The sequence below is a fragment of the Haemorhous mexicanus genome, chromosome 1, assembly GCF_027477595.1.
Source record: "Haemorhous mexicanus isolate bHaeMex1 chromosome 1, bHaeMex1.pri, whole genome shotgun sequence".
NCBI classification, from domain to species: domain Eukaryota; kingdom Metazoa; phylum Chordata; class Aves; order Passeriformes; family Fringillidae; genus Haemorhous; species Haemorhous mexicanus.
The window spans coordinates 23,695,723-23,713,262 of NC_082341.1; the positions used below are offsets into that span (position 1 = coordinate 23,695,723).

Consider the following 17,540-nt stretch of genomic DNA (forward strand, 5'->3'; position numbering starts at 1 on the left):
TGATGCACTCAAAAGTATTATTCAACAATGTCTTTCAATGTTATTTCACATTCTTGAGTCATTGTAAGATTTTTCATTCTCTTTTGCATTAAAAAATGGATCACTGGCCAGGCTTTAAGAGTTTTAATATGCTAACTTGTCACTGTCATGTCAAAAAGAAAAAGGAGGTTGTGTCCTATGAAGTACCAATGAGAATTCTGTGGCCAAAACCATGGACTGGATAAGCACTTATACCAATACCACGTCCAAAAGTCCTTCTTGTTCTTTGTATACTCCACTCCTCCAAAGCAGCTTGAATATTTGTTCACAGAATGTTTTTCTATTTTTCAATCAGAATATGAAAACCTGGAATGAGATTCTGGCCACAGTAAAGTTAAAAGGATGTTTTCCATCAACTGCATGGAAGCTAGGATTTCACAGCATGGCGATTCAGGATTATTGTACCGGTTTACCATGCCAGTTTCCCATCAACAAAATTTGAAGCTAAAACCAAACTGGCATAATTTTCTTCTTAATTTGCATCAAAAGGTCCTTGGTAGACAAATTACTATATCTGCAAATACCAACCTTTGTGCTTAAGACTTAGTTCATAATATAAATACAGTTTTCCTACCAACTCAAAGTTTTTACATTTTTGGAGGCTGATAGTAATACAAACGGCCTTGATTTCTGCTGAAATTTATTCACTTATCCCCTAAATGACTTGAATTCATCTGGCTTCATTGTGATATTTTTCAATGTAAAGTGCTTTTAATGTCCTCTGAAATCACAGCTCAAACCATGTTTAAACCGCAAAGTCAACTTCCAACAAATCAGAGAAGTCCATATTGGAAAAACAGGGGGATTTTTGCCCACTCTGTTCAATCAATATAATTTTTTCTCTAAAAAATCTAGCTGCATTTTTCATACACTGATTTTTTTTTTCATGGACTGGTGAAAACTAGTTTTCTGAAACTAGGTTATGTAGTGACTTTGGTCCATTTAACAAGGTCAGACTGTTTATTCTTGACCAAATTCTTTCCCACTGTAAAAAGGTACTTTTAAATGCCACATTCCAAAACAGTGCCAGTAAGTCAATGAAGCATATTTTCCCACAAGAACTGATACCATGCACAGGCCCCTCCTTATTTAATTATTCTAGTGATTAAATTACATAACGTGCACGATATCTTCAGTCTCCCAAATCATTTAAATCTATCAATCTACAGTGCCAGCTGTGCTTTTATTAACTTAAATAGTTTTACTAATTTCAAAGCAATACTGTCTGAGCACCATCAGACAGTAAAAGAAACTAAAAGAAATGTAAGTAAAAATTCTAAATATAAAAAAAATTAACCAAATGCAAAATTCACTGTTGATTTAAAGACAGGCCTTCTTATTTGCCTTATAAATTGGTTTAGCTCACTGAAGCCTTGCTGATTTACATCAGCTGAAGTATGTGACCTACTGCAATAACCACAAGAAAATATAAACCAGTAAAGTATTTTCAACTTTTAAGCTATGTTTGCAAGCTAGTTTTCATCTAATGGAGCAAGAATATAAATATGAAAACAAAACTAAGGAAAACACCATTACATTAAGAAGATACATATCTACCTCTGCTGCTTTCTGTTTAGATGCTACAGTGAGCATGTTCGGAGATGAGTTTTTTCTTACTGTATCATGGCACCCAGATCAACCCAGCATACTAAACCTCACAGCAAGATTTTCAAATTTTCCAGTAATCTTCTTTTGCATTGTAAGAATTAATTGATTGTTTCTGTCCTTACAAATACGGTATGAAGCAAACTTTGAAGAATTGCGTGGAAGGACGTACATACAAATAAAATGGGGTTAAAAGGCATCACCTACATCTTTTTTTCTGAGATGTACTGTCAATGGAATTACAGCACCAGTGGTGGAACACATTCCTTGAAGTAATCAGTAATACACTTGCAAGGTAGCCAAAACTCCTCTGCCTCAAATGGATGTAAGAAGTATATATTATTCTTATAGCATATTAGAAGAAATGAACTCAAATATTCTCACTGAAGGTGTTTAAAACACATAGTACAGGAAAGTGTGCTCAATTATAATCTGATTCCAACAGAGCACCTTGAATATTGACACCCCTCTTCCCCCAACCGATCAAAAAAAAAAATCACTCTACTATGTCTTTTCACAATGTATACATATACAAAACTTTCCCAGTTTTTCAAAGACACAACATCCTGAAGCTGTATTAATTTATAGTATCTTTTGCCTGAAAATTTAATCAAAATAAGGAACTTATTCATTTTTACAGTATAGATGAGGAGGGGCAAGAAAACGTGAAATGATGATGGAAGTCGTGCATTTGTTTTATTTAATAAAAAAGGTGTAGAAAGTCCTGTTTTCCTGAAAAAAATCAAACAGGAGGATATAGTTTTCCTCTAGGACTTATTTCAAGTACTCCACCCAGAAGCTCTCAGCTTTCTCAGCATTTTTGCCGTATATTTTCCTGTTGATGTCTATGACTCTAGTGTCTGCATGTGTGCACTGCTTCCCATTGCTCCTCCCACTAGTATTTCCTCAGAAAGAGGAAAACTCATCATCTGATTCCTGTAAGGCAAACCGTGGTCCCTGCAGATCCATGCAGTGTAAATTATGTAAATGTAAATTATTAGCTCATACCTATACAAGATGAATGCCGAGGCACACTATAGGTTCAGTGACTTCTATATGCTATCAGAATGAATATTAGATGCTGATTCCAATCCCTTTTGTGCTGGTCTACAAAGGTACACAGCTGAACTCTTGTTTTGTATGAAAAGCTTCAAAACTGCAGATTCTTGACATATGTTTTCCCTTATGTTTGTGTGCAGCTTGCCTGGGCTCCTGTAACTAGTGAAGAAAGAACTCATTACAACGTCTGCTACTGACAGGCCTCTTGGTTCCTTGCTTTGTGTACCTTCAGCTGTCTCAAAAAATTCCCTACCACTACCACTACCATCTAGCATGATGGGCTTCCCCACTCTGAGCTCCAAACACATCACTAGCTGTGTGCTGCACTGTGGCTCTCAGCGATACAGTAGCAAGTTGCATCTGTCTTTTGGGAAGCTGCTTAGTGGCTGTACAACCATGGTGTACATATTCTGCACTTGTTTTCCATTTTCTCTGGGCCCTCCACTGAATGAAACTCTTCCTCTAGGTCAAGAAGGGATTTCCTAGTCCAAAAATGTGGAACAGTTTAAGAAGCATAGCTGAATCTTTCTTTCACTGATACCTGTAGCTATCATCTGATGTTTATCCACACTCCTTGCAGAGTCCGTATCTCATCTTTAACAGACTACTACCATCTGCTAACATCACTGTGCTACCCTAAGACAATTTTAAATTCCACATGCCAAAAAACCTTTCATCTCATGCATCATAATGCTCTTGTCTGGAAGCTTCTCATAGAGCAGAGGATCATCCAGGTGCCCCAGTGGATAAGCCATCCTTCTGTAAACTACATGAAAAGAGAATATAAAAATCTTTTACCCATGTATTTTTTTGCCAATATATGGTTCCACTTAAGGCTGAACTTGCAATCAGAACTTCACCAAGGTGCTCAATTTGTCCTGTCCTCTAACTTTTTCTCATACAAATGACAGGGAAGGTACTGTAGAGATTTACACAGCACTAATTAAATTTGTTTAACTCAATTTGCTGAGTGGTGTTAAGATATGATCATCATCCAAACTTGGGGCATTTCTGAGTCAATAATTCCATGGAACTGTAAGCTCTAGGATTTGTACCCAGTATGAACAGAAACAGTTCTGAAACAGTTTTGAAAACTGATAGATGAAGGGAGAAGAACTCATAAGAACTATTTCCAACACTGAAAATTAAAAACTCTGACTCTTGTTAACTTATTCAGCTTTTCAGCTCAAATAATTTTGTAATGTTAAAATGCATAAAAAAATGTTCTCTAATATCCAGTACAGGTGAGTGGCTGTGGAGCTGACAGTTCTGCAGAGCTGAAAATTTCCTGTCTTCAGTGGAAACTCCTCCAGTCACCGACTGTGTGTGCAAAGTCAAAGTCCTCTCTTTTGGAAGCATTTCACTGTCCACTAAGCATCTTTCCCCCTGTTCCACAGAACAGAATATATGCTTTTCCAGATCCTTTGTGCTAGGAATAACACTGTTAAGAATGTTTATTCCAAACTCAGGTCATTTACCTTAAGTATAGCAGAAGAATCTGTGCAGTAGAGGAGAAAGAAATACTGTGGACTGCCTTTTCCACTAGCTACTCAACTGCCCCTGTCCCAGCCAAAGAACTCTTGCTCTGAATTGCCTCCTAAGTGTTTTTGATAGTGTACTATTTTCACCCCATCCTTTGGACTTGCTCGATTCTATATACTTAGAACAGTTAAGGTAAAAAGCAAGTAGTGCAGCATTAAGGGTACTATTTATTCACTCGAATAAAAAATTCTTATAAGATAAGGGTATTAATTTTGGATGATAATACCTGTAAAATATATGGTGCAGTCATTTCTGAATCATAGCTAAAGGTAAAACCCAAGAACTAGCTGAAAGCACATCTCTTTCTCTACATATTTCTTCAAAACTTATTTCTTCTTTCCTGCCAGTGAACAATGAACTAGCTGTTTACATGGCAGGTTTCCATGGCTACAATCTTGCATTTGGGGCCCACATGGTACAACCTATATCACTGTTAAATCAAAAAATATCTCCTGCTCCCCAAGCAGAAAGTCCCTACTCTCGTTATTCCTCGTTTAAATCCACAACGTGACCTCAGAACTCAATCAGCATGAACTTGCAGGTGGTTGTTTTCCCTCCTTTTTTTTGCATCAGTTTTCACCTGTTTCTGTGCTTAGTAGATTAATTGCTCATGTTTCTTAATGCTAGTTTGTTTTGGTTTTTTATCATCTGCTCTTTGTCATTCAGGACCCGTAAATGATGAAAACTCTGAGCCTGTTTCAAATCACTCTTAACTTTAAAAGCAAAAATGTACTGAGTCTTCAAATAGTATGCAGTCATTCCATTTTTTAATTATTTTTTTCTTCTTTGCTGGAAAGCTGCTACCAAGATGCCGATGTCATTACGATAGTTGCCCCGGAGAGCAGAACAGCTTGCTGACTGCAAACGAATTATCCACAGATCAGCTCTTCCATGCTGATCACTAGTTTAATGGGTATTTTCATAGACTGCATCTGTAGAACAAGTTTTCCTTGCATTCATTACAGAAAGAGCAAAATCCAATCCAATGGTTAATTTATCTGCTCCTTTAGCTGTTCTGATTCACACTTGAATTCTACAGATTTCTGCAGTATTCAACAACTTTGTGCATTTTAGAACCCTTGTCAGTTTTATCTTCAAATCTCCTTGTTTATTCAAATCTCCTTTAACAAATCTCATACTTAATTTTTTAGCATGTCTCATTCAGTAACTAATCTATGACAGTTTTGAATATTTCATACAAGCAGTTGTATTTTATTAGACCAATTTTAACTACTACCACTCCTCTGATACACCTAAACAAAAACTCAAACCCTTGCTTGTACCTCCAAGGTCTGGCTTCCAGTCAGATGCAATTTACTGAACTATATTGGGAGTTTTTGATATATAGTAAGATGTCCTGGCTGGTTTTATACTTTTGAAAAGCATTCTGCAGTCATCTTTCATGACACTTATATTCCACTGAATTATTTCTTAATCTTGGCACTTACATGACTTTTTCCTTTTTTATAAACCCTAGTATTTGTACTACTTACAAGCTAATGTAGTTTATCTGATCAGAATTGCTTTTTCCATTTTCTCTTAAACATCTAACTGTTCTGGAGCTTCAGAGAAGCAGATTCTAACTGTATCATCTTCTGATTCCTTTCAATAAGAAAACATTCCATCACCCTGGGAAATCTTACAAATCCCCAGAGTCCTTTTGGCTTCTTTGCTTTACCTTGACTACAAACCACCATCACTGTCAGCCTCTGTGGTATCTGGTGATGTAAGAATGCAAGTGTCCTTGGGTGTCTCTCTCTTCTTCCTCTCTGAAGCTTTCAGTACCCAATCCTGCTTGAATTGATGGCTGTCCTTGACATATTATATCATGGCCTTATAGTGGACCTGAGCAGCTGAGGCCAAGTATAAATGCTCAAGTGCTGACAGAGCTGGGCTGCTCAGAAAAGTTACCAGAAGTCTCCTCTCTGTTCCTTTTTCTCACCATACATATGGTGTACAATGCTGGCATAAGCTTCCCTGCCATCTTCACTAGGCATTTTTATTATCTGAGCTGGGAAAATGTGAGTCTACAGGATGCACAAAAAGTAACAAAATTATAAACAATCTCCTGATGGGTTCATTTTTAGGTCCAAGTGTTTACTTCCACAGTAGTCTATTTTCCTGCTTACTTGTGTGTGCTGATTTTTTTGCTCAAGTCCTTTTTGAAGGTTATTTTTGTTAACAAGTTCCAAGTTTATCCAAGCTTTTCTGGCATCCCTGCTTTCACGGAAGGTCTGACCAGGTTGGTTGTCATTTATTAATGTGATTTGCCATCTCCAGATGGGAAACCCAACCTGACTTCCCACTACATGGGGAATTTTTTCAACTTACTGTCCCAACAAGAACTCAATTCTTGCTTTCAGATCATCTTTCACCCCTACCTGTGAAACTTTCAGGTTGTATTTTTGCTTCTTTAGTGAACGGTCTCTCTTTTACATCTAATTTTCATTTTTTCTTCTTTCATAGTCTTTATTTAAATTGTAGCCTCCTCTGGTTTTGAAGACCATGTCCTTTATTTGCTCTGTCTCATCTTAATGAAGTTTCATGAGTTCTTTCTCAGCTGTTTCCATGACAAGTGAAGCTCATGAAGTGCATTTCTGAAAAAGCTGACTATATAATGCACATCAAATCTTGAAGGGGCAAATACAGAGATATGGAACTGGAACAGACTACCACAGTTACCAAAATTTGCCAACTTGCATGACAGAAATTCACCATGCTCCCTCTCGGAGTTATTTATATTTCTTGCCTGCATGAAATCCTACTGCAGGATGTTTCAGAATCTCACTACTTGTTTTCTAACTTCTTGACAAAAGCTATTTTTTTGAAGTTATATAAGTTACTTTAAACTAACTAGTTCTCATGGAATCACTGTTTTTTTAACATGTTCTCCCTATCTGGATCTTTGATGATGTTTTTAGGCATCAATTGTATTTACTGTTATGATTCATTCTGTTAAAGTAATTCAGAGGTCAGATCAACTAATTTGTGTTGTGGCATCAGTATTTTAGTATTTCTTATAAATTATCCTACGTGTAACAGTCTACATTTTCATATGCTCTTTTCATGCATCTAAATGATAACTCATAGTCCATATGTGATATCTGCAGCCTGATACCAAGCCACTTGTAAGGTACCAAAACTGAGGAATTAATCTTGTAGCTCAGTAAATCTTTCAGTGTAACATATCTCCCTCTGCATTTATCCACTGAAATGCTGAAAATGGGAAATCTAGAGAAATCTAGTTGAATTCTTTGGTGCCTCGTAATTCATTGAAATCTGGAAAATCTAAGGCTAATATACTTCCACTATTTATGAAATTATTTCTCTCACCACATTTTGCAAGGATGAATGTATTACAGCTATAGGTAACTGACCTCTTTAATGCATATACAAGGCACTGGTCATCTGCTACCATTTAGCCTACAATAACAAGGAATATAATGGAGTTAAATTAAGAATGGGACATTGAAGGCTGGACATCGAGGAAACTTTCTGAAAGTGATTATATATAAGTTTTTGAACAGGCTCCCATGGGAAGTGATGGAAACCCTATTTCTGGGCACATTAAAGCTATGGGCAAAACATTACAAATGCAACAATCTTACTTGTTTCACAGGACTAGATGATTTCTCAGCTCTTCTCCTTTTGAACTCAAAAATTCCACACCAGCAATGCTGAACAAATCTAAATATTGTTAGGCTAAGAGGAATTTCCTGGGCTGTACCTGTACAAGGGAATTCTCAGTTAGAAAATCCTCCCACAGCAGGACTTTGGCCAGCCTGAAGAGAACATTTACAGTTACTTCCCTGCCACTGCAAAAAAGTGCCAACAACTCATTTTTATTACACATTAAGCCCTAAGAGCATTTCTGTCAGCACTGTGTGGACACCTGCCTTCACTCTGGAGTAGCAGGAGCTCTAAGGACAGTGTGCTACTTGGTCTACTGCCCTTGCTTTGGATGTCTCACATTCAAGTATCAAACAGGTCCATGCCTGCTTATTCTATGTGCTCTGATAAGAACATAACCTGAGGCTGTATTTTAGTGTTTCAGGATGGTTTGAAATTATGTGGGAACAGTTTTGTAAATACACAGGGAGAGACCTTGTCAAACAATCAAATTGTTTTTACAATCCAGCCCACTCAATTATCTCTGGGAGTAGATGTAAAAACAGAGCCACTTAAATCAACGGAAAAATAGTACAAAGAAGATGTAAATCACTGGGTGGGGGAAATGCACCACATATTTTTACATCTAAAAACAGGAGACAGAAGTATGGTCACACAAAAGCAGTATGCTCTTTTAAAATATAGAGAAAATACGCAGTAGTAATTTTCTCCCTTCCTTTCTCTCTTTTACAACCTCTGCCCTGATTTTTTTAGCAGACTGAGCATGGTCTGTTCCTTATAAAGTCAGTTCTACATCCTACAGTCTGCTTACCAGATATTTCTTTGAAAGTTCTAATGCACTACTGTACCATTACTAACATCTACTGTACCTTATTAAGTGAAGGAGAAAGCAGAAAGGAGAAGAGAAGAGAAGAGAAGAGAAGAGAAGAGAAGAGAAGAGAAGAGAAGAGAAGAGAAGAGAAGAGAAGAGAAGAGAAGAGAAGCATGCTATTTTATCTTAACATCAACATGTGAAGGCCTATTTCCACTGAGTACATTTTTCTTGCACCAATGGAACTGTGCTGCTGCAAAATGACACCAAATTTCACCCTGAGGTGAAAAGGCAATGCCTCAGAAAAGCAGAATTAAGAGGAACCTAAGCAATACCAGGTGTCAGATTTAAAACAAAATAAAAAGCTTTTCTCACAGTGACAAAGTTAATTGCATCTCAGAGTAGAAATTGCTTACTTCAAAAAGTAAGAAGATTAGTTTATGAAAGATGGGTACTTCAGTAATTTTTACAGACAATGATCTAGATACAAGCTCTAGCACTGGAAATTGCTACATTTCTGATTGCTGAGAGCTTTTTGTTCTCTCCCTCCTGAGCATCCTCTCTTAAACATTATTCTTTGATAAAGCACATCATCAACCTTTGGTCCCGCCCAGCAGAAACCTCCTTTGTCCTGATATAAACTGTGCTCAAAGTTCTCTTCCTTTTTTTTTTTTTTTTTTTTTTTTTTTCCCCACCAGGTAAATTCATTCTGCAGGCTTGCACTGGTGCAGCTGCAGGGTTGCAAAACACGCTCAGCTCAGTGTGGACAACCTCTGTCCTCACATATCATAAATTCCAATCTCTGCAGGTCTGGAAAGGGGTTTTCTGGAAAAGGGCACAGAAAATATTCTCATGTGAAGCCAATTTGCTTGTTTACTGTGAAATAATTTACTTTCTTTGAAAGATTAAAAGATAGGCTTTTTGTGGTTCATGATAAACCTGGGTCTGAATCAGAGCAGAGGGCTGCATTCCCTGCATTCCTGACAGGTCTCAGGGGTGAGTCCTGGCATCAGCTGCAGAGGAACAGCACAAAGCGCTGAATGCAGGTCTTGGCACTGCGGGGATAAAAAATACTTCAAACACTGATACAGATGCCCTTAGAAGTTTTGTTACAGTCAGATACAATACTAGCCTTAAATGAACCAGCTGGCTGGTTCACCTAACTCCTTCAGAACAGTGTAAATCAGCATGAGCTGCGAAGTTTTGAGAAACATTTCCATCTTTGAGTTACCTTAGTTATTCAAGGCCTCAGCCGAACACTCCAGATGTGGTTTCATAACTGACTGAAACAAATCAAGGTGCTGGTGTCTAGAGAGTGGATGACCCCTCTTTCTGCTCCCCCTCCCCTGTTTGTCAGTGCTTTCAGTCTTGTGGCCATGCAGTGATTTGCATCTACTAAGCCACCTGGAAATTAGTAACTACTTTATACAGGATTCATTTTCAGTCAGACTGCAAGGGAGCAACCAGTAATGCCAAAGAAAGGGAACTGACGGAAGCGTGCAGTCAAAAGCAGGGCCATCCTTTCAGCAGCAGTAGAAATGTTACATCTACTTATACTGCAAAACAGCACCTGTAGATTATTTCTAGAACACGTCTCTAGAAGTAACAATCTTGTCATAAATCCTCTGTCTCTGTGAGAGCAGCTAGTGCAACTCTTCCAGACAAGCCCTCCAGACAAGGTTCTTCTGAAGGGCAACAAAAATTAAGTTGGTTTTGAAAATTATCTTATATGATTATAATGTAGATGAATAAGAAACTTCTGATTTCCTAACTTTGTTAATGTGTATTTCCATACTGCCCTTTGATTAATATTGTGACATTGAATGATCTGTTTTGTCATTGTTATTTTTATTTAAATCTGGGTCTTCTTAGTGAAAATCTCAGTCAAGGCATCATAAATATATCTTAAAATGTTTCTAGTTATCTGCAGACCTTACAGTCAACATGCTGATAATGATTTTTGTTCTTAAGATGACTCCAGAGATAAATGACTCATTTTATGTGATAGAAATAACCTTCCTAGAGGGTCTTGGGAGGATGCAATAAACTCTTTAACTCTTAGTTTAACCAGTGGCAGGTGGCTGCCTAATTTCCATAGGTCTCCTCTGATGTCTGATGGTAACTGGGAGCTTTAAATAGATTGCTGAATCAGGTCCATTTAAGGATCCTCAATGGATCTCAGGTTAAAGCTGCACTGCAAGAGAGTTGCAAGAGACTTACAAGAAGTGGCCATAAAAAAAGAGGAAAGAAAAGACAACAGATGAGGCAAAGCAAAAAAATTTTTTGCCCGGGCTCTCATTAATCATATTGCCTCAGACAACCATTTACATTTACATTATTTACTAATGGAGAGCATTTACTGGAAAACTACAATGCAACAGCAGGCGAGAAACAGAGGAGTACTCATTCCTCTTTGGAAGAAAGTTTTCTGTCATTTTTGGGTTTGTTGTTGTAACTAACTTACCTATTTGTTTTTACAGAGTAAGTCCTGTTAGTGAAAATTATTTTATGCTCCCTTGCTACTATACCAACAAAATGAAATCCAAGTTCTTGCATGATGTGACATGTAAACCATTTGCACTGAAGTGACTGCCAGAAAAGGATGGAAAGTTTTTATCCTGAAGAAATACTCAAATAAAATACTAGCATAATCTAAAATTATTTACTGAAAGTAACTGCAGAATATTTTGTGTCCTCTCTTTTCAGAAAATTTATTTAGTTGCGTAGTACTCAACAACTTACAGCATCAGCAGCAAAAGTGATGTATTTTCCCTTCTGTGTTGGGTAAATCTGAAAACAAGTGTTTTGTTTTTTTTAAAAAGGAAGACATAAACCAGTTTTGTTGGCATTTCATGGGGAAAAAAACCCTTCAGTGTGCTGACATCTAGGGTAAAGCATGCATGTTTTCAAAGAAAGTATTATAAGTGTGTTACAAACACTAACATTTTACCAGTTTCACTCGAGATCCTGATACAGTCCAGGTTTTAAGAGCTGGATAGCCTCAGCTCCACTTAGATGCTCTGATAACAACTGCATGCACTTGTCTCACTTAACATTCCTGTATGCCATGATTCAGCTTCATTTCCTTCCTTTAATGCAGTCAAAAGTCATCAGAAATAGATAAATGGATTATTCCTTTTTGATAACACAACTTCAGGTTTTCCAGACACCCAATTGCTCCTTTGCTCAGGGAAAGTTAGAACGGAGTGCCCATTTTTCTGCACCAGGAAAAATGTGACAGTTCATTAGCTTTTGCTATCCAACTCTAAAATTACAGTCACATCAATCTACGTCCTCTGACCTATATGGAGCTCCTCTGTTATCACAAGCTTATTCAAAATTTCCCCAAGGGCCAAGACCAACACTTGGAAAAGAGTCTAACTTTGCACGAAACCAAAAGCATGCCCTGCCCTCTACCAGCTCAGACACCCCCGCCCAACCTCATTCTTCCTAGTGCTGTTATTTCAGCCTCATATCAGGTCTCAGTCTGAACACAGCTGGGAGCAGGGATCTCCACCCTGCCCCCCCAGCCTGTGTAACCTTAGTTTCAGTCTTCTATTCATTCATTCATTCACTGACAGAAATATCAAGAGGTTTCTTTAAATGACAGCAATATGCCTGGACTACTGGTCTGCCAGAAGGATTCTTCAGCATTGTGTAAATAACCAGCTGTTAGAGAGAGACTGCTTTGAAGTTACCATTTGCTGCACCCACAGCACTTGGGCTGGATCAGTTTTTACTGGGCTACTTTCATGGCATGCTCTTTTTGTCCCATCTGAAGAGCTTCTTTGTGAGCAATGAATGAGGATGCATCTTGGGAATGGTCTGATACTTCAAAAGATGATTCTTGTAGTTTATCTTGCAGTAAGCTTCTCCTCTGAAGGAAATGCTGCAGGGCCCTTGTATTGATCACAATGATAGTCTTTTATCACTGGGCTGTCTGCACTATCGTTATCCAAAGCAAATCTTTGCAAGCTGTGACTTTTATTAATTGATATATGTATATTCTGTCTTTTATAATGCAATACTTTCTTTCTGCAAATGCTTCTAAACAAGCTGGTCTTGCTGAAGTCCATGAAAGTTTACTCCCTGCCTGGTGAATAACTGCAATTTAGACTATTTTTGGGATAGTAAAGTCAAGAATGTCTTTATGTTTAAAAACCAGAAGTTTAGGGGTTTGGAGCTGTTTTGTTTAGCTGTGTTTCCTCTACTACGTTTCAATGGAGGTAAACACAAAGCAGCATCTGCACACCTAAGCAGCTAGCCAAAGGTGGAAGTTAAAATCAGAAAAGGAAAATGGACAGCTAAAACACATTTAATATAAGTTTCTAACCTGTAACCACTTTGTAGGAGCAGGGAAGACTGACATTTAAAACCATACCACATTTATCACATTCTAAGTAACACACCCTTATAGTTTCCTACATACTCAGACACAAGTTTATTTTGAAGATGCTGAAAACTGTTTTAAAATACTTATTAACTTTTAACTTTGAAACTATCAGTTTTTTAACTTAAGAAGACCAATGTCATAGCTGGTTTTGTCTTTTTTTACTTACATCAATGCCCATATACTTGATTTAACCCTGATCACAGAATAATTCAACTATTTTAATACTCCTTAGCTTAGCTGCAATGACACTTGGATGCTAATTTGAACACAGTACAAACATGAATGTGGATAATCCCTCATGCCAAACATCTCTTGCTCACAGTAGCACCAAGAGTAGCAGCTCATGGCTTTTAACACATGATTTCTAGCAGGAAAGTATTAGATATTTTAGCAAATGTACATAATTTACAAAGTAATCCTGCCAGTGATCTCTTTGCTGTGGTAGATTTCTGGGTGTTTTAAACTTCCTTCCTAAGAAGGCTACATGGTCATGTAAAAACTCCTGTTCAGTTCTGTATGTATTTTTTCCTCATTTAATGCAGAACTTTTCAAAAATGTCCTTCTGAAAACCTTGTAGCATTCTGTAATTTTAGCATCAACACAAATACTCATTGAAGCTGCTACTGACTGGTAGCTGGGAAACAAAATAAGAGCAATTCAGGAAAAACCTTTCTCTCCTTTTCTTCTGCTTAGAGTTACATGACCAATCTTCCCAGCATCCAGATTTTTTCACCTTTGGACTAGACAACATTCTACAGGCAAGGAAAAAAACTAGCCCTAAAACACAGGTTTACAATGTTTTATGTGACAAGGATACTTCCCTATGTTTAGCAAGATGATATAATTTTCTGTTGCTGCATGCCTTCGTTCACCCTGAAGCCAGATGGCCATAGTTACATCACATGACAATGGGAAGACCCTTGCACAAACCAACAATGAGAACGAATTGCTTCTCATCAACATGAGCCAGGTAATTTTTACAGTATGGTGTAAAATGCAAAGTGGATCTTTTCAGTTTCTCTTTTCAGCAGTTCTGCCTTTTCTGTCTTTATTATGAGAGTTACTGTCATGGCAGTAGGGATACTCAGAATAGAAAAAGGAAACAAAAAAATCATGAACAGGCAACAAACCCTAAAGATACCCAACATGCACATAGCATGGCAGTTCCTCAATATGCTCCAGAGATGGTGTGCCAAGCTACAGCAGCTGATTCTGGGGGCAGGGCCAGCAAGCGTGGAAATGGGGTCAAAAAGCAAGGAGCTAGCAGGGTTTCTCCAGCATTAACGGAGGAGAGAGCTAAATCTGCAAGTGAGCTCGTGTCTGAGCCAAGGACAATCAAGAGAACTGGTGGGAGAGGGGCAACAGTGGCAGGAAACCTGGTGATATACTGGGGGTCCTCTTTAACAGCTGGCTTGGGAAACAGTTGTGATTTTGGCTCCCAGGTCCACTTGAGCTTCCTCCAGCACAACCCTATTTGGAATCATTCAGTAACATATGGAAGGAAGCACTGAATGCATATTCACAGAGGTGGAAAATCAGAGCATGATGGTGTGGCATTTTCAGAAGTATCTGTGGGGCTTTTTCAGGCAAAATACCTGGGATTCAGCAAGAGCTTTATCTTAAAATGGATACTTCAGAAACTTTAACCATACCTGTCTGACTTAATTTACACAGGAAGACAGTATCTCTACAGAAGCTTAACAGATGGGAGTTTCAGAAAACTAACACAGACTTATCCCTCTGTAATCAGTCAATGGAATGAGAGCCAGCAGTCAGTAACTGATTACTTGATCACAACGTAATCACCACAGTTTCAATCCTGGCTGGGAAGCAATTGTTTTCAGAGACACAAGTAACTTCAGTTGTAGACATGGTTCACACTGCTATGCTAACAGAAAAATAAAAGCCTTCAGAAACTTACCACTGAGGTAAGAGCCATCTGAAAACTGTAGATTCGTGCAAGGCCAAAGTCAGCTAGCTTTATCTGCCCGTTGCTGGTTACAAGGATATTTTGGGGTTTCAGATCCCGATGCACCACACGATGCGAATGCAGAAAATCCAGTCCCCGAAACAGCTGAAGCATCATATCCTATATATAAAGAAGAAATCCATATGCAGTTATCAAGACAAGGTGGCAGGCAAATAAGTAAATCCTCTGTCATAATCTGAAAAACTAATTTAATAAACATTGACTTAAATACGTGCACAGGAGATAAAACCAACTATTAATATAAAATGGACAGGATGTTGCTAGAACGAAAGGTACTGAACCAATGTGCTTATCAAGTTAATGTATGGTTTCTAGTTAAATTATCTGAGGTTGATTAACAGTAGTATAAAGATTAATCAATATACTTAAAAAAATAGCAAAAGCATGTTTCTAAATCCCTGGGCAACTTCAAAAGAAGTAAAAAAAATACATAGCAGTTTTTTGCTCTTTGTATTCTCACCAGCTTATGCTTTGCCCTTCCGTGGTGAAGTGAATTTTTATCATACATTTTAACAGGCACCTGTTTCAAACAGAAAAACTGTTTAAATGGCAAATTTAATTTTATTTAATGTTATAGAGGGAAAAGGTTCACTTGGCAAAACCTGTTATATAGAGTTTACTGAATAGGAAAGAAATTACCTTTAGATGAAAGTTTAGCATTAAAACAGTGTAATAATCATAAATTCTGATTCTTCTTTCTGTTTTGTTATGGTGATACAATCTTCCATGACATTTCCACAGCTGAAGAAACTATTTTATCTGTACTCATGTTTTGACAATCTTAGTAATGTGAAAAGAATGAACCAGCAGACTCAAAACCAAATACTAGAAATCCCCTGCATTCCAAATAAGAAGGATACTGTCAACTTGAAAATTATTTTTGCGGAACAGGCAGTTACAAGAAGATGCTGCAATAAGAAAGGAAAAAAAAAACAGGACAAAGAAGTTTATTTTCTGCATGCAATTGACTTGAGCTCATGAAACTGCAGTTCTGTGTATGCTGGTGACATATGCCTTTTCCATAAACCATGCAGCAGGGTGTCCTCCAATCCTGTTGTTAGCAACCAAAAAGATCTTGGAGAAGGGCATGGCATGAAAAAGAAAACAGAGGAAGGATAACTTGAGGTTGGTTGCTTTTGTTCTTCTCTATGGACTTGGGCATGTTGCAAGTAAATATTCAAAGCACACCACTGGAAGGAATTATATCTGAACATGGGTGTAAAAATAGCTCAAAACATTCAGCTTGATAATACTGGTGAAGTTGGATGCATTTTTAAGGTAGGCTTTAGAGATATTCCTAAGTAATTTATTACAAAATTATTCCTTTTTTGTAATGTTTCCTGACTATTTATATAGAAAATATTACACAATATATAGATACTATGTCTGGAAGTTCTCACCTGACCTCTGATAAAACAAGGCCATTTCTGTATACAGCCAGCTCATAAAGCAATCAGCTTTTATGTGGAGACCCCAATTACAGAGATTTTATCATGAAATTATGGATGCTGTGACAGTATTAAGTTATTATCATCTCTGAAGGAAGGTGGTGAACTGAGAACTCCATTTCCTGCTAGCTGATGCCTTTTATTTCCTTTGCTTCCCCAGAAAAAAAAATGGGAACTGATAATTTTGACAACTGGTATAATACAGTTTGGACTTGAAAAGAAATGCACAAACTATACTGAATCCTCCTGTATTTATACAGGTTTTTTTTCAGTCCAGAAATTTGTAAGAACTTGGGCTACAGCTCTGCAGGTTTCAGGTGTCAGTAGAATTAATGTATGCAATATCTGGTCACTCTGTGCCCTTTTTTTACCAAATCCCAAAAGTCTTTGGATCAGTCTTGCAGACATGAAGAACATGCCAACAACATTTAGGCATATGGTTATTTTAAATGTGAACTTAGTTGTTTTACTGAATTTGGGCCAATTTTTTTCCTTTTTATTCCATGTTGACATACTATCAAATAAGAAAATTATTTAAAGAACTGAAGTATTAGTCAGTAGACCCTGGCAAGTCCCTTTCTGGTGACATTTATGTATCCTATTCATTTGTCAACTCTGTAAACTCATTCAGGCAGTTACCAAACATATCAAAAATATTTTTTCCAACAACTGATGCTAGTTTTGTTTCAACTTTCTTACTCAAGCTCAGCATAACACAATTCTGCTCTGGTCATTTCAAAATTCAAGCAATGCCTTCAGGTTCTAAACTCAGAGTCTTCCTCCAGCCACTGGTAAAAAAGAAAATATTTAAAAATGGAAACTGGTATATCTTTCTCTCTACCCATCAGAATCAAAAGATGAGTATCATTTACAGAAGTTCCCTTCACACACAAAAAATAAAACATGCTGCAGAAAAGTAAACTGGGAAAGTGTAAATTTAAAAGGTGTTAGAAAGAAGAAGAGCAACTGGAGGGAAAAAAGTGCCATATCTTCTCTTCCAGGAAATTCAGGGTTAGTCCATGT

The 17,540-nt window shown here is 37.5% G+C and overlaps 1 protein-coding gene across 3 annotated transcripts in view; it reads right to left on the reverse strand.

The window, feature by feature from the left end:
- CDK6 (cyclin dependent kinase 6) overlaps window positions 1-17,540 on the reverse strand; it is a 135,531-nt gene that overhangs the window by 63,188 nt on the left and 54,803 nt on the right. For all 3 annotated transcript variants that reach the window (XM_059843274.1, XM_059843285.1, XM_059843279.1), the window contains exon 4: window positions 15,001-15,168. In XM_059843274.1, coding sequence (XP_059699257.1) covers window positions 15,001-15,168 — 168 coding nt within the window. The remainder of the gene's footprint in view (window positions 1-15,000; window positions 15,169-17,540) is intronic.